The sequence below is a fragment of the Sturnira hondurensis genome, unplaced genomic scaffold (genome assembly GCF_014824575.4).
Source record: "Sturnira hondurensis isolate 20B ecotype Veracruz unplaced genomic scaffold, ASM1482457v3 Scaffold0006413, whole genome shotgun sequence".
Taxonomy (NCBI): Eukaryota; Metazoa; Chordata; class Mammalia; order Chiroptera; family Phyllostomidae; genus Sturnira; species Sturnira hondurensis.
The window spans coordinates 53,273,291-53,293,053 of record NW_028079044.1 but is presented as its reverse complement, the minus strand read 5'-3'; the positions used below and the strand labels follow the sequence as shown (position 1 = coordinate 53,293,053).

Below are 19,763 nucleotides of genomic sequence, written 5' to 3'. Positions count from 1 at the left end.
CAGAACTTTTCTTCCTGTTTAAGGTTGAGCAACACTCCGTCGTGTGGAGAGAGCACATTTTGTGTATCCATTCATCCACTGATTGACACTTTGGTTGTTTCAACCTGCCTTAAAAAAAAGTGCCTTTTGGGGAAACAAAAGAAAAAATAAATGGGACTCTATCAAAGTAAAAAACTTTTGCACAGCTAGGAAACCAACAAAACGAGAAGACAACCACTGAGTGGGAGAACATACTCACCTGTTCATATGATGAGGCGTTAGTCACCAAAATTATGAAGAACTTACAAAACTCCCCCTGGCTGGTGTGGCTCAGTGGATTGAGGGCCGGCCTACAGTCAGAAGGGACCTGGTTCGATTCCCACTAGAGGGAATTGAACCTGCCTGGGTTGCGGGCCAGGTCTCCAGATGGTGCGGGAGGTAGCCCCACATGGATGTGTCTCTCCCTCTCTTTCCCCCTTCCCCTCTGTCTAAAAGTAAATAAGTAAACTCTTTTTAAAAATAAGAAAATGGCTTTAAAAATAAACTATAAAAATTCTTCACAGATTGACTTAATAAAAAGCTTTATTATTTTTAATTTGATCTTTAAAAAATCATTAAGAAAATGAAAATGCCGAAGACTATATTTGGAAAGAAACTGATCTAGAAAAGGGACTTGCAGGTTGATAATGAGAAGACAAACCACCCAGTTTAAAGTGGGCAAAGACTGTGAACAGACACACCACAAGGGTGGTCGGTCCCAAAGGGCACTGTGCGTGCAGAGAGATGTCCGCACTCGCTCAGCATGAGATACAGATGCAGTGTACCCGACTCGGTGGGTTAAATTTGGTGAAGATGTGGAGCGGCTGGAGCTGGGACACGCCATGGGGGCGGGGGGGGGGGGTAAAGTGCTGCAGTCGGTGTCAGGGAGTGTCGGCAATTGTTTATAAAGTTAAAGATGCAGTTATCTTCTAACTCGGCAGTTAAGTCCTAGTCGTTTACCCAAGAGAAATAAAAAGTATGTCCAAATAAATCCTTTTACACAGATGCTCATAGCAGTTTTATTCATGAGTCCAAACTGGAAACAAATTTCTGTCGGCAGATGAATAGTAAGTTGTGGTTTATCCACACAACCAAATGTGACACAGGAAGGAGAAAGAGCTACTGCAACATGTAAGTACATGGGTTGAGTCTTTAAAACATGCCCGAATGCAGGAAGTCAGACACACAAGATTACATATTATATGCATCCATTTATATGAAGTCCTAGAGCACGCAGAACTCATCTACACCGACAGTGATCACTTGGGACTGGGGTGGGATTAGCTGAGAAAGGGTAAAAGGGAACTTCTGGCAGACGTTAAAACTGTCCATGTAGAGTAGGAGTTTGTGTTCTACTGTGTGGAAGCTGGACCTCAGCAACTCTGATGGAATGGTCTGGTGGTACCCACGTCCACAGGTCAAACCGTGCGTCTTCCAGACCCAGGGCTGGAGGCCCTTCGTGAACGATTTACTGCCCGGAGCCTTCTAGGGCTGCTGGGATTAGTAGGAACTCAAAGTATGCTTTCATGGGGGAAAAAAGGTTGTTCTACCCAATTTCAAAAGAGGCTATTTTGGTTAATGTTCAGAAAAGGCAATGGTTTTACTAGCTAGTTACCTGTTGTGTACTAAAACTCATCTGCTTCTGAACAGCCAAACCGAAGGCGGAAGTGGCAGCAGACTCTTCCTGCTTGCTTCCTCTTTCGTTCCTTGTCTAGCTGACAAATGTCTACTTATCACTGCAGACCAGTTCAAACGCTACTTCTCTGAAGCTGTCCCAGATCCTCCCTGCCACACCAGTCCCCTCCTTGCCTGAGCTCCTGCACAGCTGGGAACATGGGGGAACATCTGGGTGGTGATCAGTGTCCCCGCCAGACTTGGAATGACCTCAGGTTGGAGGGCGTCTTCCTCGTCAGTTTGGCCAGGACTTTGCACTAGTCCTTACAGGTCAATACACCTCCAAGTAAATGACAAAAGGGGCCCGAGAGCAGGGAAAGCGACAGCAGAAGTTGAGTTCAGTCCTGGAACTGCGGAGACAGAAGGTACGTGGTGCAGCAGAGTGAGCCAGAAAGACGCGCAGAGCACTAACTGAAGACTGAGCTCCCAAAGGCAAGTGGCCATGGCTGAGCTCTAACTGCAGCAAAACCGAGGGCACTGGGCTCTCGCTGGCCCTCGCCCAAGACTTCTGGCTTCAGGGAAAGCAGAGACATCAGCCAGGCTAAGAACAAAGCTATTTCCAGACCAGTAGATCACAGGATGACAACGACCAAATCTAAGTTTTGGAACTAGCAGGACGGGAAGGACAAAAAACATGAGAGGCACCACTTACATAGATCTGGGGTTTGCTTTTTATTGTCCTGTGCTAGACGCCAAGGACAAATTGATCAGATATGACAGTTGTCCTCCAATCAGAAGTGTAATAATGACAGAGATAGAAAACATACCAAAGTAAGTGCCGTAACAGAGGTGGGAACCCAGCGGCAGCACGAGGACAGGTCCTGACTCATACAGTGGCAGAAACGGGGAGGTGAGCAGTCAAACGGGCCAGGGGCCAGGAGGCAGGGGCAGCCAGGAGAAGGGGAACGCCAGCTGGTGATGCTGGGATGCCAGCTCCGTGTCAGGGATTCAGTGGTGAGAGACGAGGCTCCGGATGCAAAAGGCCTTGGGGTGGGTGCAGCAGAGGGGGCCTAGAATGTGTCCTAAGGACCATGGGGAACCAAACTGGTTTTAAATGAGAAAGAGTTCTCCCAATTTGCCTTTCTGATCAAAATTTGCTACATCATACTCTTTAAAGGAACAAGATCAGACAAACAGCTCTCCTTTAAAGGGATTTAACTTAGGGATGAACTGTAATTGCGCAGTCAAAGACAGAACCCCTTTCCAGACCTAGCTCCTGGCCCCAGACTGTTCCAGGTCAGAGTCAGCAGTCCAGGCAGGCAGCTCTCCCGGAAGCAGGCAGCTCTCCCGGAGACAGGCACCCCTAGCCGAGGACAGCAGTCCAGCAGTGCCACGTATGGTGGGTAGAAGCCCGTGCATAAAGCAGCCCCACCTGTGACTTTGGGAAAAGCTGACATGTCCAAAGACACTGAATGAGGACTGACACCACTCCCTGTGTTGGAGAGTCATTGCTTTATGAGTCACCGGTACGCACCCCTGGACCTCCAGATTTCTCACTCAAATGTATGGGGGTCCTACTCAAGGGGAGCCCTTCTTGGTGAACACCTTGATTACTGTCACAGCCCGGAGGAGAACTGAAGTCTTTCCCATACTCACTACATTCATAGGGTCTCTCTTCAGTGTGGATTTTCTGGTGCTGAAGGAAGTTGGACCTCTGGATAAAGCCCTTCCCACAGTAACTGCACACGTAGGGCTTCTCTCCAGTGTGGATGATCTGATGGAGGAGCAGCTTGGAGCTCTGGATGAAGGCCTTCCCGCAGTCCTTGCACTCGAACGGCCTGTCCCCCGTGTGGATTTTCTGGTGCTCAGTGAGGTGAGCTTTCTGCAGAAAGGCCTTCCCACACTCCTTACATTCGTACACCCTCTCTCCAGTGTGGATTTTCTGGTGTCGGATAAGGTAGGAACTCAGAAAGAAAGCTTTCCCACACTCGTTGCATTCGTAGAGTTTCTCTCCAGTGTGGATTCTCTGGTGCTGAGTAAAGTTTGACGTCTGGCTGAAGCGCTTCCCACACTCATTGCAGACGTAGGGCCGCTCCCCCGTGTGGATCCTCTGGTGCTGGATGAGCTTGGAGCTCCGAATGAAGGCCTTCCCACACTCACTGCACTCGAAGGGCCTCTCCCCCGTGTGGATCCGCCGGTGCTCTATGAGGTCTGAGCGGTGACGGAAGGCCTTCCCGCACTCCTCGCACTCGTACTGCTTCACTTCCGTGTGGGTCTGATAATGCCGAATGAGGCTGGAGCTCCGGATGAAGGCTTTCCCGCACTCGTTGCATTCGTAGGGCCTCTCTCCTGTGTGAATTCTCTGGTGTCGGATGAGTAAGGAACTCTGGCTGAAGCCCTTCCCACATTCTTTGCATTCGAAAGGCCGCTCCCGCGTGTGAGCGCGCTGGTGCCGAGTGAGGTCCGAGCTGTGGCAGAAGGCTTTCCCACACTGAGCACACCTGAACGGCTTTCCCCCCACGTGTGCTCTCTGGTGTTCGGTGAGGTCCGCGTAGTGAGTGAAGTCTTTCCCACAGGCGTTACACACATAGAGTCTTTCTCCGGTGGGAACGTTCTGGTGCTCAGCAAGGTGGGAGCTCTGGCTGAAGCTTTTCCCACACTGGTCATCTTTGTACAGCTTCTCCCCAGTGTGAGAAATCTGATGTCTAACTAGGTCCGAAGTAAATGGGAAGCTTTTGCCGCAAGTCTTGCATGGGTGGGCTTCCTCTTCTGTAAGCTCTCTCTGAAGCACAAGAAGGCTGGAGCCTGGGGCTGGGCCTCCGCCTGGGTCGCTGCCCACCTGGGCAGCCTCTCCAGTTCGGATCTCCCAGTGCGTAACTGCCACCTGCTTGCGACCTCGCTCCTGTGACAGGGAGCTCCGGAGGCTCTGCCCGTCCAGGGTTCTCAACAGCCCCCCTACTCCGGGTTCAGAGACCCCCCCAGACTCAGACCCCTCGGGGGTGGGGGGCTCCATCACTGTTTCTGACATTGTCGTGTGTGGCTTTCCACCCTTAGAAGTTCAGGCTCCCAGGTCATCTTCTCATCACCAGTTCCTACAGGAGAATCTGAAAGAAAACAGAGTAAGATCACCTTTTCCCCTCAATGTCAGACAGGAATCTGCTGCAGCAGGTGGGGACAAAACACATCCAGAGAGGGAAGTGTGTCTTCTGTCCACACTCGTGACCCAACACACAGCCCCCACAGTGCTCATCTTGCCTGCAGACAGCCTCCCCAGCCTGGGAAGGCTTCCTTGGGCACCGACACCCAGCTCCAGGGGACAGACTGGTCAGGCGGCCAGTGGATGGGGGATGTCTTGGACTATCAAAATCAAGACACGTTTCTAAAGACAAATTTATCACCCTTACCACTGCTCTACTGTCCCTCGTTCTTTCACGTCCTCCCCCGCTCTGGCCCCCCGGTCAGTGGTGCCACACTCACTTGGGCCGACGAACCAGACCATCCTCTTGTGTGCCACCTGCACTCCCCCACCCTTTTCTTCCTGTCACAGATGTGTGGGGAAAGCTGGCGCGGGTGCAATTCTGCTTGCTTCCTGTGTCAGCTTCGCTGCTGAGCAGCAGCTTCTCCAATGCTCTGCCTCTCCTAGGAGACCACCCTCCCTGTGGCCTGGGTCCAAGTGCTCCTGATCCAGCCTATGGCAAACACCCCCACTGAGCACCAGAGCCACCGCTCTCGTCTGCTCGATGACACTGAGCCTGCCCTGCACAGCCAGAGGGGGTGTGGCACACAGCGAGGAGGCAGAGCTGCACCCCCCCCCCCTGCCCGGGAGCACAAGGGCACCAGGTACACGGAGAGACATGCACTGTCACAGTGCAGAGACGCCAGGCACGGGGTTCACAGCATCTGACTCCATCCGTGTGAAGTTCAGAAACAGCACTGACCCACAGCAGGGCTCCAGGGTGTCCGAGGGATGCCCTCCCTGTAGCTCTGGAATCCTCGCCCTGGGAGCTGCCTCCCAGCAGGAGCCTGCAGCCCCCAAGGCCATGCCCTGTCCTGGGCAGTCCCCACGGAGTTACCTGTCGCCGTGTATCAACACACCACAGGTGGAGGAACAGAAAGTAGCACACACCTGTCGCCTCAGTGCTGCAGGTCACAAGTCCAGCCCAGCACGATGGGGACTGAGCCCCACATGTCCCCCAGGCATCTGGACTCTCTGGGAAGTCCCATTTCCACACAGATTGTTGGCAGAACGAGAGACTGTGTCAAGTTCCTTGCTGGCGGTTGTCTCCTCAGGGCTACATACATCTTCCAGGCAGGAACTTGGTGATCCTTCTCTGCTGTCTGCTGTCTTCTTTGATCAGCCGCACAAAACCCTGCTGCCTCAGGGCTCCTATAGCAGCTGGGAGATGTGCACATCCGGGGCTGGGAACCTCGGAGCAACCCTTCACCCAGCAATGCCTGCCTTGGGACAGGCCACGCATTCGGGACCCACCATCCAGTTTTGCCTTTCTCCCAGCTCATCTTCTGAGAGCCCTCCCGGCTGAGTGCACGTGCCCCGAGGAAGCACTGCCGTCCGCCTGGGGCCGCAGCCCAGTGAGCTCAGAACACACCCAGTGAGCTCAGAACACACCCAGTGAGCTCAGAACACACCCAGCCGGGAACGGCCGCCTCCACAGGCGGCTCTTCAAGGCTGTGAGCAGGTTCTGCCCATTCCTGAAGCGTGTTTACGTGGAGTCGCACGGCCTGTTCTCTTTTGTCTGCTGCTCTGCATGCTGTGCCCATTTAAAAATACATATATTTTAAAGACTTTATTTATTTTTAGACAGAGAGGAAGAGAAACATCAGTGTGTGGCTGCCTCTCGTGTGCCCCACAGGTGTGCTCCCTGACTGGAACTTGAACTGGCAACCTTCTGGTTCTCGGGCCAGAGCTCAATCCACTGGGCCCTGCCAGCCAGGGCCCATTTTTTTATTGATGCACATCTCATACACCATAGAACTCACCACTTTGAGGTGCACAATTCAGCATTTTCTAGAATGTTCCTGTGGTTGTGAAGTCATCACCACCGCCCAAATGACTCCCAATTTTTGGCCCAGCGGTATCTGCTCATACTCGATGGGCCTCTAGAAGTCCCTCCCCAATTCGGGGGACCCACCACAGCCCCCATCCGCCTTTCCTGGCTCCAAACCGAGCGGTCCACAGCGAGGGGCTGTGAAGGGCTCTGCTGCAGAGTCCTCCCGTCTCCTGGAGGAGGGGTGCCACTGGCAGCGTGACTGCCGGGTCACAGGCCCTTCACTGCTGCCCTGTGGTGGCCCCTGCCAGCACACGGCTGCAAGCTAAGGACCAGCAGCTGGTGGGTCTGAGCTCTTCCCCTGGCTAGGTGGGCACATCTGTGTAGCAGCCTTGGCCACCTAGCCCTTCTCTGGGTGATGGGGAAGGGCTTCTCTGGGGAAGCCAGGGCTGTCTGAGCCAAGCCTGGCTGGCATGAAAGGCACCCATGGCCGTGGGGTCAGGAGTGGAAGAGGCCGCAGACTGCCCAGCATCCCTGCTTCCCAAGTGACAGCAATCCTGCCTGAACTGTAGGGGGCACAAGGCTGCTCAGCCAATGACAAACTGTCCTAGTGTCCCTCGAGGCCAGTTTGACCGTATGACGGAGCTCCAGCAGGGGGACAGGGACGGAAGTATGTGTGCACATGGCCTGTCTCCTGGCCAGGAGGACACGTGGAGGCAGCACAGCAGCCCGTGGTAAGCAGGAACAGGAGAAGGTGAGTTTCTTGTTGGAAGCAGTTGTGGACTCTGTTAGGGCAACGTGAACCCAGGCTGAAAAAAGGTTAGCAAACCTCCTGGCCGTCAGAGGCGCTGCTGCCTGCAGGCACGCACGCACCAGCAGGCTGCCCCCCCCCCACCGCGTCCCACTGCCTCACCGCACTCACTGCAGATGTCCCCCCTGAGATGAGAGCCCACCAACGTGGCTGAAAAAAACCTCCTCTTAATGAGAATTCCTTTTAACTAGTTATCTTTCAAGATATAAAGATAAATTACGCTAGTTGAGAAAAAATTTTAAAATGACCAGTTAACACTTTCACCTTGGTTTTCTGCACCATATTTTATGAAATCAGAATTACTCAGTCTTATATCCTGTTTTACTTTTTAGTGGTTAAAAAGCTACATATCGTGGGACATTTCAAACAATAAAGCAAGAGACGATGCAAGGCCCCAGCAGGGAAACAGGCGAGTGCCCTTAGCTGTGCAGTGCACGGCCGGCCACCACGGAAACCACCACTGGCTCACTCATGTACGCGCACAACCCTCCGAGACAGACGGGCCCCATAAGGCCCAGCATCCGCGGCACCGGCCCACTACCCCCCCCCCCCGGCCTCCTTCAGAGTCATTCCGTGGACGGGTGGCCAGGGCACTGTCGGTGGCATCACTGTCACAGGCCCTCAGTGAGTCCTTGGTGACTGGACGCCTGTGTCTGGAGGAGGGCAAGGTGCAGGAGGCACCCGGGCGCCGCCGCTCCGCCTCCTCCCCCGGGTTCAGTCCAATGCCCACATCTGCCAGCAGTGTTGGGGAGCAGATCCCTGAGGAGTGGCCACATCTGCCCGTGCTCCTGGGAGTGTGCAAGGCCGGCTAACTCGCACTCAGCTCTCCAGGAGCCTCCCAGGTTCGGAACTGGGCGGGGGTGGGGCGGGCAGGAAGCACAAGCCCCAGGTACTGAACCAGGCGAAGTGCTTTACGGCACACCGGCACGACTCGAGCGCCCTCCAAGCCAGATGAGGCAGGTGTCACTTTTACTTCACAGATAATGACATGGGGACTGAGACACTCAACTGCCCAAGGTCGCTGAACCAGCAAGAGGCAGAATTAGGGTCCACACCCAGGCCTGCCTGCCTCCAGTGCCCATGCCCCATTGTGAAGGGTCCCCTTCCCAGGTGGGCTCTGTCACCGACACAGGACACTGCTTGGATCGGCTGAAATTCGTACTCAGGTAAACGTGTATCACCCTGGCTTGGGGCTCAGCTGATTGGAGCATCGTCTCAATACACCAATGTTGCAGGTTTGATCCCCAGTCAGGGCACATACAAGAATCAACTAATGAATGCAGGAATAAGTAGAACAAGTTGATGTTTCTCTCTTCTTCCTCTCACTAAAGTCAATAAATAAAAGTTTTTAAAAGTAAGCTTACATTTTAAGCCTTGTTATTTTTTTCTTAATTTAAAAAAGGGAATATGACCTGGCTGGTGCGGCTCAGTGGGGTGAGTGTTGGACTGAAAACCAAAAGGCCGCCAGTGTGACTCCCAGTCAGGGTAAAAGCCTGGGTTGCGGGCGAGGTCCCCAGTAGGGGGTGTGAGAGAAGCAACCACACTTCGATGTTTCTCTCCCTTCCCCTCTGTTTAAAATAAATATTTCTTTTAAAAAAGAATACATCTTCAGGTACATGTATGTGCCTGTTATTTTCATAATTTTTTAAATTCAGAGGAAGTTTTCAAAGTTAAATATACCTTGCTTTGCATAAACATTTACCTAAAAATTAGCAATCTTGCCCTGACTGGCATGGCTCAGTGGGTTGCATATCATCCCATGAACCAAAAGGTCATGGCTGGATTCCCAGTCAGGGCACATGCCTGGGTTGTGGGCCAGGTCCCAAGTTGGGGATGTGTAAGATGCAAATGACTGATGTTTCTTTTGCACATCAATGTTTCCCTCCTTATCTCTCCCCCCTTCCCCTCTCTCTAAACATAAGATAAAAATCTAAAACGGTAAAAACAACATGAACAGAAGGAAGTGACAGTGAACCAGACTTCTGGTCCCATGAGGTACAGGGCTAACATGGCCTGCCCTCCTGTTATAACGTAGAGAACTTGCGGGGTAACACATAACGTGCATTGTCTCCACGCACAGTTGGTATGGAGGGGCGGGTGGTCCCCATGCTGCAAACGAAGCAGGAGGTGAACCTGGGAGCAGCCCCGAGAGACTTATGGGGGGCACTAGAAACTGTTCTCGTGTCCCACAGTAAAGGGGCATTAGGTCCGGGGGGGCCCCAAGGTCCCTTGTGGCCTAAAGGAAGGAAGCAGAAAGGTTTGCTTCAGCCCCGAGTCAAACAATAAAAGCAGCAGGGCCCCGGCGTCACATGGACTGGGGCTCCTGGGGAAACTGCACAGGAGCCTGCCCATCCACCAGGTCCACAAAGTGAGCTCCCATCCCTGCACGAGGCAGGGGATGGAGGGCCTGGCCTGCGCGTCCCTTGCTTTCTTGCATACTCCCCACAGCCATATGAGGTTCAGAGTGGTGACTGCTCAGGGCCACACTGGCTGTTGGCATGGTCTCCTCCTGCCACCCCACCCTACCTGTTTGGCTTCTGCTCCCCAGCTCTGCCCAAGGGTGCCAACAATCTTCTCTCCTGACAAGTCCAGTGTCCCTTCACCTGTCATCTTCCATGACCAGAGACAGCACTGCACATGCCTGACAGCTCCTTGAACTGCTCCCAAGGAGTTCTGCCCTGTGCTGGGTCAGCTACTTCCAGGACCACCGCTTCCATCTCATCTCTGGCTCCTGAATGCCCTCTGGGCCTTCTGAGCTCTGCTCCCTCCGCCTGTCCTTCCCCAGACCTTTCCAGGAGAGTCAGAAACCTGCCATGATCCGTCCAGGAGTCAGTCCTGGGGTGCGTGTGTAGCTTGTGGAAAAACAACCAACCCCCCCCCCCCCAGTCTCTCTTTGCATCTCCCATAAAAGGGGTAATATGGTTATCGCTAGGATTAAGATGCTGTTACAATGTTACAGCCACAACAGGGACAAAACGTCTATCTCTGTGGATAGGAGCGAGGTATGCCCGAGAACTTGGTTGGACCTCATCTCTCAGATCCCTCTGACATTCACTGAGCCTGGACCTCAGTGTAAAGGAAGGGCTGCAGGCTGATTATGAGCCTGAGCTCAGCAGACAAACTGCTTGAGTTCAAAGCCCGCTTCCAGCTAACATCCTCGGGAAATGAGTCCCAGGCCCTGAGGTCCCCACAACCACGATGCAGCCAGTTGTGTGATGTCCCTAACATCGGAGAGATGGCCACGGGGATTGATGAAGACCTCTACGGGCAGGGAACCTTCAGGAAAGAGCTAGGACCGCGAGGCCAGACCACAGACCACCTCTCCCCACCTGGCAACTCCCCTTCAGACCCGAGGTGGGACGAAGTCTTATTCAGCTTATCTTCCCGTCCACCTCCATCCGCCGGGGCAGGTGCGGCTCTGCACCTCCCCAAGCACAAGGCAGCGCAAGGCCCCGGCCCCCGGCCCCGGGCCCAGTGTCCTTTGCGGAGCTCCCTCGGGCTCCGGGGAGTGGAGGCTGGTTTGGAGCAACAGAAGGGCTCCCCGCCCCCACCCCCTACCCCAGGCCACTGCAGGGGGCAGGAGGCAGGAGGCAGGAGGCAGGAGGCTAGAGGCCATGCTCCTGGGTTGGGTGGGTGCTCCTGGAACCCAGGAAGAAGCCAAGAGAGTAGAGCTGGGAATTTACCGACATGACGTTCCTTAGGGAGAGAAGCTGCGGGCCGCGGGACACGGGCCGGAGTGGCAGCCCGCCGGACGGGCCGTGACGGTTGCTTAGAGACCGCTCCTCGAGGCTCAGGCACCCGGACACCCAAGCGGGACAGGCCCTTCCGCCCCGCCCACCGGAGGGCCCTACAGTCCCCGCCCGCGGCCCGCGGCCGGGACAGCGCCACTCACCCGGCGCCCAGCGGCGAGGAGACGGCCCATGCCGCACCTAGGGCCCCGGCCGCCGGCCCCGCAGGCCCGCCGACAAAGCCCGCAAGGCATCCCGCACACCGCGGCCGGAAACCGGCCCCAGGCCCCGCCCTGGGGATTTCCGGTTCCGCTGCAGGAGTGCAGAGGCCCGCCCACCTCTCGGCGGTCTGGATTTACGGCCTAGCGCGGGAGGCCGAGGAGGGAGTGAGCGGTGGGCGGCTGTTGCAGCCTGGACCCGGCACACCGGAGCGTGGCGTGTTTTCCAGCGCAAACGAGGGGCTAGTTTCCGGTGAGCTGTCAGTGCCGAGGCTGAAAGCCGGCGCAGTTCAGGCGTCGCGGCAGAGGCCCGTGCCTGCTCAGTGTTAGTCTGCAAGCACCTCTAGACCTGCAAATATACATGCTTAAGAGGAATGGGAATTATTTGGTAATGCAAAATGTACAAACATTATGAACACTACGCTAGTACGTGAGAACCTATGAAGCTACGAACTGCTGGGTAAAGACGTTATAGTCTCTGTCTAGACGGTGACTGTACTGCTGGCGGCTTTGGAGCCTCGTTTCTCCCCTTCCCTAGGCCGTTCATCTGGGCAAGTTGATTAGAAAGCCTGGCTGTGCCCTGGCCCAGCCGCGGCTCAGTTGGTTGGAACGTCGTCCTGTACAGCACAGGGGTTGCAGGTTTGATGCCCGGATGGGGTGCATGCGGGAGGCCACGGATTGCTGCTTCTGTGTGTGTGTCTCTCCCTTCCTCTCTAAAATCAATGAAAATATCCTCTGGTGAGGATTAGAATAAAAAAAGAAAAAGAAAGCCTGGCTGTTCCCTCTTAGTTCCTGCCCGAAAGTGGCAATCCTCCCCCCTCCCGCCCGAAACAGTCTGTTTTCTGCGAGGCCATTCTCCGAGCACTGGTCTGCTGCTCCCTGAAAAGCCCACTTCCCTAAGTACTAAGTCTTCTCGAACCCTCTTTGTGCGCGCACGTGCATGTGTGTGGCATCAGAACAAGTCCACATGAGAACCACGTTTTGGGTGAGGGCCCACCCTGCTCCTGCAGGACGATCGCAGCCAAAAAGAAGGTCCGTCTTCATCACTGCGCACCGCTGCTTCCTCGTGCAGGACCAACTGCACGCTAAGGAAGAAAGCAACGACTCATCCCGGAAACAGTATGTTTCCGACACCAGTCAGTTTCAAGGTCAAACAACTGCAAACGTTCCTGGCACCTGGACCAGTCTCCTCCTTTTTTCTTTAAAGAAAACATCGGTGCCAGAGCCAAGCACAGATCCTGGAGGATAAGGGCGCCCGGGAGTTTGTTGCTTGAAGTCCTCTGCAGTAAGGGCTCAGGGCACCACTGCCCAAGTCTTCGGTGGGGTGTGGGCTGTCTTAGGAACCGGAGCGTCTGGCACAGGGTTCTTAAGCCTGCCCTCAACAAGTCTCCAGGAGAACCTATTCAAGTTAATTCCCTAGTCTACCCAGACACGCAGAACCAGAATATTTACGCCCCAAACCCCGTGCCTCAATGAGGCAAGCATCCCAGATGAGCCAGAGCAGGTAAAAAAAGAAGGGTACCTCAGCGCGTGTATTCGAGGGAAGAGGAGTCTAGAAACGTGTGGGGCGTGGCCTGAGCGCACGCGCGCGCGCGCGCGCACACACACACACCCGGGAGGCGGGGTCCAAAGCCGGCGCAGAGGCGGGGCCCGATCGCGTGAACAAAAGGGAGGTTGGGCCTGTGGAGCTGCTCTAGGGGAGGATTGAGAAAGGGGCGAGGCCTGAGCGGTGGCTGGGTATGAGGCCTGTGTGGACAAGGGGAAGGACACTTTGGCTGGTCCTCTGGCCTGGATATTCGTGGGCGTGCGCTCAGTCCAGTGCAGATGCGGCTCCTGGACCACGTGGGCCCACCTTGGGTGTCCGCTGGACCCCGGCAGCATCTGGACCAGCTTGTGGGCTCCATGTCCCCTGCGGTCCCTGCCTCGAAATCCCTCTTGCTCTGCGGCCACCACCAGCGGCCAGGCCCAGATGGCGTGGCTCGGCTTCTCCAGCCGGGTCAGCGCAGCGCTGACCCAGCTCCCCGACTTAATTAACTGGTAATAAGCCTCACGCGTGCGGGGAGTGCGGCCACGCCATCACGCCCTTCGCACTGAAGCTGCACCGCCACCAACGGGTCCACAGAGGCAAGAAACCCTTCCAGTGCGAGCAATGGGGAAAGACCTTCAACTACAGCATCCTCCTCGCCCAGCACCAGCGGTTCCACACCCGGGAAGGCCGTTCTAGTGTGCAAGATGCTGGAAGAGTTTCATCAGGAAACAAAGCTTCAGAAGCCATCACAAATCCCACTTACACAGTGAGGCAGCTTGGACCTCAGCCAGTTAAGCTTCGAGAGCAGCAGCTGCGAGGGAGAAGGCTTGGGACCTGCCCCAGGTCTCTGTAAAAATGAAAGCCCCCCCCCCCAGGAGGATGGCCCACGGCCAGTTGGGCAGCGCCACAGCAAGACCAGCCCAGGATATTCTAGTCATCATTTGGTTCTGGAATTTTCAGGGTTTTTTTCTTATTTTACATAATTATTTTATTTATTTATTTTTCGAGTGGGGGGGAGAGAGGGAGAGAAACATCGAAATGGGGTTGCCTCTAGCACGCCTCCCTGCTGGGGACCTGGCTCACAACCCAGGCGTGCACCCTGACTGGGAATTGAACCGGTGACCCTTTGGTTCACAGCCCACACTCAATCCACCAAGCCACACCAGCCAGGGCACAGAGAATGCATTTTATTTACATTGTTTTTTTCAGCCAGTTATTCTACAAAGAATAAGCTTGCATAGTACGAATGTTTCATGTACAATAATAACATTAAAAACTATGAAAACACATGGTCTAAACATAAAACCAGTTACATGAAATAAGCTAGTGGTAGTAAGGCCGATATGAAAGTTAGTTGGCTAGTGCTGCCCAAGCATGAAGGAGCCAAAGAATGTTGTGTATTGGGAATGTTGTGCATTTCCGTGCCCAGATCACCCACTGAAATCTCGGCATTCCTGAGGTCTTCCTGCCTTTGGCCAGGGGACCGCGGGGAGGCGACAGTGTAGGGGAGCCCAGCGAGCCGCCAGCTCTGACTGCGGCCCCTCCTTCTGGAAGCCTGTGGCCAGCCCACCATCGGGCCTGCAGTGCAGAGCGCGAGCACACCGAGACCCTGGTCCCACCCAGTCAAGAGCGGGACAGCAGGGTGGTAACTGCTGTTCCTCCCAACTAAGACTACAGCGCTTCAGCTACGCGCGGCCTCTCCTCTCGTATTCCCGCATCCTCCTCAGCAGGGTCATGCCCCGTACCTTCGGCTTGGTTAAGGCGGTCGTGGCCCGGGCATCCTGAAGTCATCGCGCCAGGGTCAGCCCGCGAGGACCCGCCGCGCGGATGCAGAGCCGGCGAGGACTACATTTCCCAGGCTGCTGCGCGGTCCCGGCCTGCACTTCATCAGGACGCCAGGGCGCCTCGCGAGGACCCCAGGTCCCAGAAGGCCACGGGAGGACCCCCCCCTCCCCGGGCCCGCCCCTCCATCTGGTCACGGGCTGGAGGCTGGAGATTTAGCCTGCGCCGGAAGTAGCAATCTGGACGCGGCAGGTGTGAGGTACGCGGGAGATCCCTCGGGACACTGAGTGAGTCCCGGGAGGGTGCGGCGTGGCCAGCTGGGACCCTGGGCACTCCATGACAGCCAGAGAGCCCTGAAGGGTGTCGGGACCCCGGGGACGTGGGACAGGGATGAAGAGTGTGACAGGGTACCTAGCTGCAAGATTCACTGTGGGTGAGGGCAGGGATCTCGGGCATGAGAGGGTCCTGGGGGGCATGGGAGGGGACCCGTGGGCTTGTAGGTGGCCCTGGGCCTAAGGAGACATCTGAGGGAGGGGTGGGGGTGCTGGCTGCACTGGGGTCGCCCCCCGCAGGCCTGCTGCTAGACTGCCTGCGCCGTTGGGAGCAGCAGATGCCTGGGCAGGGCCCTACCTGTTGGGGCTGGTCTGGGGCCTGCAACGCAGTCAGAGCCTTCCAGTCGGGCTTAAGAAGATTTCCAGACCCCAAGAAAGCGTACTGGAGGGTGGTGGGGCTCCGAGGCCTGGGGACAGGTGGAACTTGGGACAGATTCTCTTGGCTGTGTGGTAGCTGCCAGGCTCCCGTGAAGCTCCGGCCAGAGGGCTGGGAGGAGGGATGATGCAGGTCAGTGGGGTGTCTCTGTTGCCCAGCAGCCACCCCCTCCCTGGAGTCATCGTCCTGGGCCAGCCCCCGGACAGTTGTTGCCTGCCCTGCCCATGTAAAGGCCGTGACTCTGGGTAGGGGTGTCTCAGGGGAGCAGGGTTCTGCTAGGTGGAAGCTCGAGGGCCTCAGCCTCACACCCTCTGGCCCCACAGGTGCAGCCACCATGGCTGAGCCCCAGGAGTCCATGCGGATCCTAGTGACGGGGGGCTCTGGGCTGGTGGGCAGAGCTATCCAGAAGGTGGTAGCAGATGGGGCCAGGCTGCCCGGAGAGGACTGGGTGTTCATCTCCTCTAAGGATGCTGATCTCACGTGAGTGAGCCCATCCCCAGAGCAGGCCCCACACCCTCTCCAGACAGAGCACTGCTGGGCCAGGCCTGTCCCCAGAGCCTGGTGGCTTCATGGCTGTGCCCTCCCTGCCAGGTGGCTGGTGTGGCCTGGGCGTGCACAGCTCCGCTGCTAGGCAAACACCCATAGCTTCCTGGATGCCCACACCCTCATCACAGCCAGGGCCCGAACTGGCCACTGTCCCTCTTGGCAGCCCGTCCCGCCATTGGCCCCACCCAGCACCTGTCCCCCATCCCCCATCCCCAGGGTGCTAGTCCCCTGAGGCCTTCAAGGGACCCTTGATGGTCCGGCTACCCCCAGGGATGCTGCACAGACCCGAGCCCTCTTTGAAAAGATCCGCCCCACACACGTCATCCATCTTGCTGCAATGGTGGGAGGCCTGTTCCGGAATATCAAATACAACTTGGACTTCTGGGTGAGTGAGGGCCCCCACCGAGCAGTGGGAGCTGGGTTCTGGGAACTTCCTGGCTGGCTTTCCACTTTCATGTTCTAGCCTCAGCAAGTCCCTGATGATTAGGGCTTGACAAGCTGATGGGGAGCCCCAGTGATCCCCATGCCCCAGAGGGGAGTGCAGCTGGATCTGGGGCATTTGGCCCTAGTAGAAAAAGCCATGGAGATGGCCAGCTGGTTAGGGGCTAAGGGAAGCCAGCCCAGCATTGGCCATGTGACTGGGGCTGGGCCCTTCCCCTGAGCGTCCATACTCGCCTGCACCCAGCACCTCTTTCCGTTAAGCTGCACTGAGCTGTGAGCTGTGAGCTGGGCTCTGGGTCCACAGCCTGTGCCCTGGGGGGGCGAGGCATGGTGTAAGAACCAGAAAGAGAATGGGGCTCTTCCAAGCTGTGTCTGAGGGTTGGCCTCGCTGTCTCTGAGTATCTGCTGGCCTAGGGGTAGTTCAGCCCCACACCAGGCACTGGGCAGGCAGAGACTCAGACCAGGTTCCGGTCAGGGCCCCTCGGATCAGTTACAGCCTTCCCAACAGGACTGACCAGTCCAATTCTCAGATTCTCAGAAGTGGGGGCAGGGTCCTGGAAGGGGTGGGGCTGGCCAAAGGCTTCCCTGTTCCTGGATAGTAGAGCCCTGTAAGCTCCTCTGTGGGGGTATGACTGGATGGGTCCGTTCTGCCCCAGGGCCGGTTGGGGTTTCTGAGTGCCTTTCGGCCCCTGAGCTACTTGCCCTGTCCTTAACAGCCTCTGTGGCTAGGGCCTAGCCCGGAGCTGAGGGGTGGGTGGGCCCAGATCCTCCTACTGTCCTGGGAGTGGGCTGCAGCTCAGGAAGTCACAGGCCAGGAAGGGCAGAGCGGTTAGGAGAAGCAGGCCCAGGTGTGTCCCCGCTTCTGGGCCCTGGAGGAGCAGGTAGGGCTGGGGTCCTGTCTGGAGGGCCTGAACCTGCCATCACCCCCCAGAGGAAAAACGTTCACATCAACGACAACGTCCTGCATTCCGCCTTTGAGGTGGGAGCACAAAAGGTGGTCTCCTGCTTGTCTACCTGCATCTTTCCTGACAAGACCACCTACCCCATTGACGAAACCATGGTGAGAGGGCGGGAGGGCGGGGCCGGGCCTGGGGGCGGGGCCGGGCCTGGGGGCGGGGCCGGGCAGCAGTGGTCTCCTGTTTCCCCAGATCCACAACGGGCCACCCCACAGCAGCAATTTTGGCTACGCCTACGCCAAGAGGATGATCGACGTGCAAAACAGGTTCTGGAGCCTGCCCAGCTGAGGCCAGCCAGGAATAGGGGAAGAGGGCTCGAGGGGCTGGGGGGCAATGTGTAGCCCCCACAGGGCTCCCAGGCTTCATCTCCCTTCTTTGCCTCTGGTGGTTCTGTCTATACAAGGCCAGAGTGGGGTGGGGTAAGTGGTCCCAGAGTGAGGACACTGCTTCCGCAGGGCCTACTTCCAGCAGCATGGCTGTACCTTCACTGCCGTCATTCCCACCAATGTCTTTGGGCCCTACGACAACTTCAACATTGAGGATGGTCACGTGCTGCCTGGCTTGATCCACAAGGTGCACCTGGCCAAGCGTGAGTGCCCGCTGCTCAGCACACTGGCCAGACCACCTTCCTGATGGGGTCCCTGGGGGTCGGCTGGGAGGCACAGGGCTGGCACAGCCTCTGACGCCCGCCCGTCCCCAAATCCACAGGCAGCGGCTCAGCCCTGACGGTGTGGGGCACAGGGAAGCCTCGGAGGCAGTTCATCTACTCACTGGTTCGTGCAGGAGGGTGCACAGCTGTCCCCAGATCATCTCCCCGGGCCTGCCCTTCTGGCTGTGGGGAGGCAGCGGGGAGCTGGGGGGGCGGTGAGTGTCTGGGCTGACACCTTGGCAGAGCAGCAGGTCGTCCTGAGTTCCTGTAGGCGCCCAGCCTTCAGGGAGTTGCTGGGTGCAGCTCTGAGCTCAGCGGGAGAAAGGGTCTGGTCCGCTGAGCTGGCCAAGGACTGCCCAGAGGGACGGACCCTGCTCTCTGGGCCACACCCCCACTGGATAGAGGTGCTTGGGAGAGGTGGCCCCTGGCCCCATGTGGCAGTAACTGGGGGCCCTTGGCCCTACCTCTCTGGCTCTAGGACCTGGCCCGGCTCTTTCTCTGGGTCCTGCGGGAGTACAGCGAGGTGGAGCCCATCATCCTGTCAGGTGGGTGCCTTGCAGCCCTACACCCGCGGCAGCGGCAGGCATATCTGCGGGTGGCAGGGTGGCAGTGGGGCCTGGCAGAGGGGGCTTGACCTAGCCTTCATTCGGCCCCTTGATCGTCACAGTGGGCGAGGAGGATGAGGTTTCTATCCAGGAGGCAGCTGAGGCCGTGGTGGAGGCCATGGACTTCCGCGGGGAGGTCACTGTATCCTTCAGCTCCAGTGGGCAGCCCGCCTTCCTGCCTGAGGCTGAGGGTTTGGGGGGTGGGGCCAGCAGCTAGAATGAGGGTCTGCCTTTCCCCGGGAGGCTCCCCAGGGAGGGGCAGCCTGGAAGGAGGCTGGGGCCGCCCTGTCTGCTAGGGCCTTGACTGGGCGCCTAGTTTGATAAGACCAAGTCAGATGGGCAGTTCAAGAAGACGGCCAGTAACCAGAAACTCCGGGCCTACCTGCCGGAGTTCCGGTTCACACCCTTCAAGCAGGGTGAGTGCTCTGCCCCCGCGGCCCTCCTGCCGTCACCCAAAGCCCTCCGGGCCTCTCCACTGCCCCTTTCTAGGCCTCGGCCGCTGCTGCCCGCTGGGGGTGGATGCCTTGCAGGTCGGATCCCCCATCCCCCATCAGGCAGCAGGACACAGAGGGGTGACCACCCTCCCTGCCTCTGCTGGAGGTCGGTGCTGTCCTAGCCCTCACCCACCACCCCCTCACCTGCGCTCTGCAGCCGTGAAGGAGACCTGTGCCTGGTTCGCCGACAACTACGAGCAGGCCCGGAAATGAAGTGCAGTGATGAGCCAGGTGCTGGCCCCTGGCCACGGAGACCCCGGTGGCCGCTCTCCTGCAGAGCCCCGTGGCAGTCAGCCTCGCCCTCAGACCAGGAGTCAAGGGCGCTGCCCAGCAACTTGGGCCCATGTCCCAGCCCGTCCACCAGGCTCGGGCAGCTGTTCGCTGGGGCCGCCGTTCACATCGTTCCTCAGGGAGACCAAGGCTTGGCCAGGCCAGGTGCCTAGCTCTTCAATGCCAGTGCCCGGGTCCTGAATGTGCCCACTTCCAATCTTGCCCTCCTACTCCTGGGAGCCAATAAAGTGCGTTTCACAGGTCTGGCCTTGGCAGCTCTGTGCCACTGTCCTCCACACCAGGTACTGCCCCCTTGAGGCCCGCCAGCTCTAGGAAGCACCGTCCCGCTGCTGACGGCTCAGCCCCTGAGAGCTGCTGGGCCAGGGTGG

At 57.3% G+C, this 19,763-nt stretch overlaps 2 protein-coding genes across 8 annotated transcripts; one reads left to right on the top strand and one right to left on the bottom strand.

The window, feature by feature from the left end:
• Positions 1 to 1,009: 1,009 nt before the first annotated feature.
• Positions 1,010 to 14,748, bottom strand: ZNF623 (zinc finger protein 623). Of its 4 annotated transcripts, none has more exons than XM_037048923.1 (2): positions 14,669 to 14,748; positions 1,010 to 4,736 (listed from the first exon to the last, which is right to left on the bottom strand). In XM_037048923.1, the coding sequence occupies exon 2, from the start codon at positions 4,658 to 4,660 to the stop codon at positions 3,146 to 3,148; it is 1,515 nt and encodes a 504-aa protein (XP_036904818.1). In that variant the 5' UTR covers positions 4,661 to 4,736; positions 14,669 to 14,748; the 3' UTR covers positions 1,010 to 3,145. The 4 variants fall into 4 exon arrangements, with proteins under 4 accessions (XP_036904818.1, XP_036904817.1, XP_036904815.1 ...); XM_037048922.1 differs by lacking the exon at positions 14,669 to 14,748 and adding an exon at positions 11,342 to 11,454; XM_037048920.1 differs by lacking the exon at positions 14,669 to 14,748 and adding an exon at positions 5,759 to 6,030.
• Positions 14,749 to 14,873: 125 nt separating this feature from the next.
• On the top strand, positions 14,874 to 19,636 carry GFUS (GDP-L-fucose synthase). 4 transcript variants are annotated; one of them, XM_037048967.1, is made up of 11 exons: positions 14,874 to 14,964; positions 15,737 to 15,893; positions 16,230 to 16,344; positions 17,332 to 17,460; positions 17,549 to 17,622; positions 17,812 to 17,945; positions 18,065 to 18,129; positions 18,484 to 18,550; positions 18,673 to 18,752; positions 18,927 to 19,026; positions 19,262 to 19,636. In XM_037048967.1, exons 2-11 carry the CDS (start codon positions 15,748 to 15,750, stop codon positions 19,315 to 19,317), a joined length of 966 nt encoding a protein of 321 aa, XP_036904862.1. In that variant the 5' UTR covers positions 14,874 to 14,964; positions 15,737 to 15,747; the 3' UTR covers positions 19,318 to 19,636. The 4 variants fall into 4 exon arrangements, with proteins under 4 accessions (XP_036904862.1, XP_036904863.1, XP_036904861.1 ...); XM_037048968.1 differs by lacking the exon at positions 14,874 to 14,964 and adding an exon at positions 14,971 to 15,065; XM_037048966.1 differs by lacking the exon at positions 14,874 to 14,964 and adding an exon at positions 14,971 to 15,112.
• Positions 19,637 to 19,763: the final 127 nt, after the last annotated feature.

What these genes read in the sequence shown, in the direction of transcription:
- GFUS (XM_037048967.1), top strand. Translation starts at nt 15,748, where the DNA reads ATGGCTGAGCCCCAGGAGTCCATGCGGATCCTAGTGACGGGGGGCTCT. An exon ending in CAAGGTGCACCTGGCCAAGC is followed by an intron (nt 17,946 to 18,064) that starts GTGAGTGCCCGC and finishes CCAAATCCACAG; the next exon opens with GCAGCGGCTCAGCCCTGACG. An exon ending in GTTCACACCCTTCAAGCAGG is followed by an intron (nt 19,027 to 19,261) that starts GTGAGTGCTCTG and finishes TGCGCTCTGCAG; the next exon opens with CCGTGAAGGAGACCTGTGCC.
- ZNF623 (XM_037048923.1), bottom strand. Translation starts at nt 4,660, where the DNA reads ATGTCAGAAACAGTGATGGAGCCCCCCACCCCCGAGGGGTCTGAGTCT.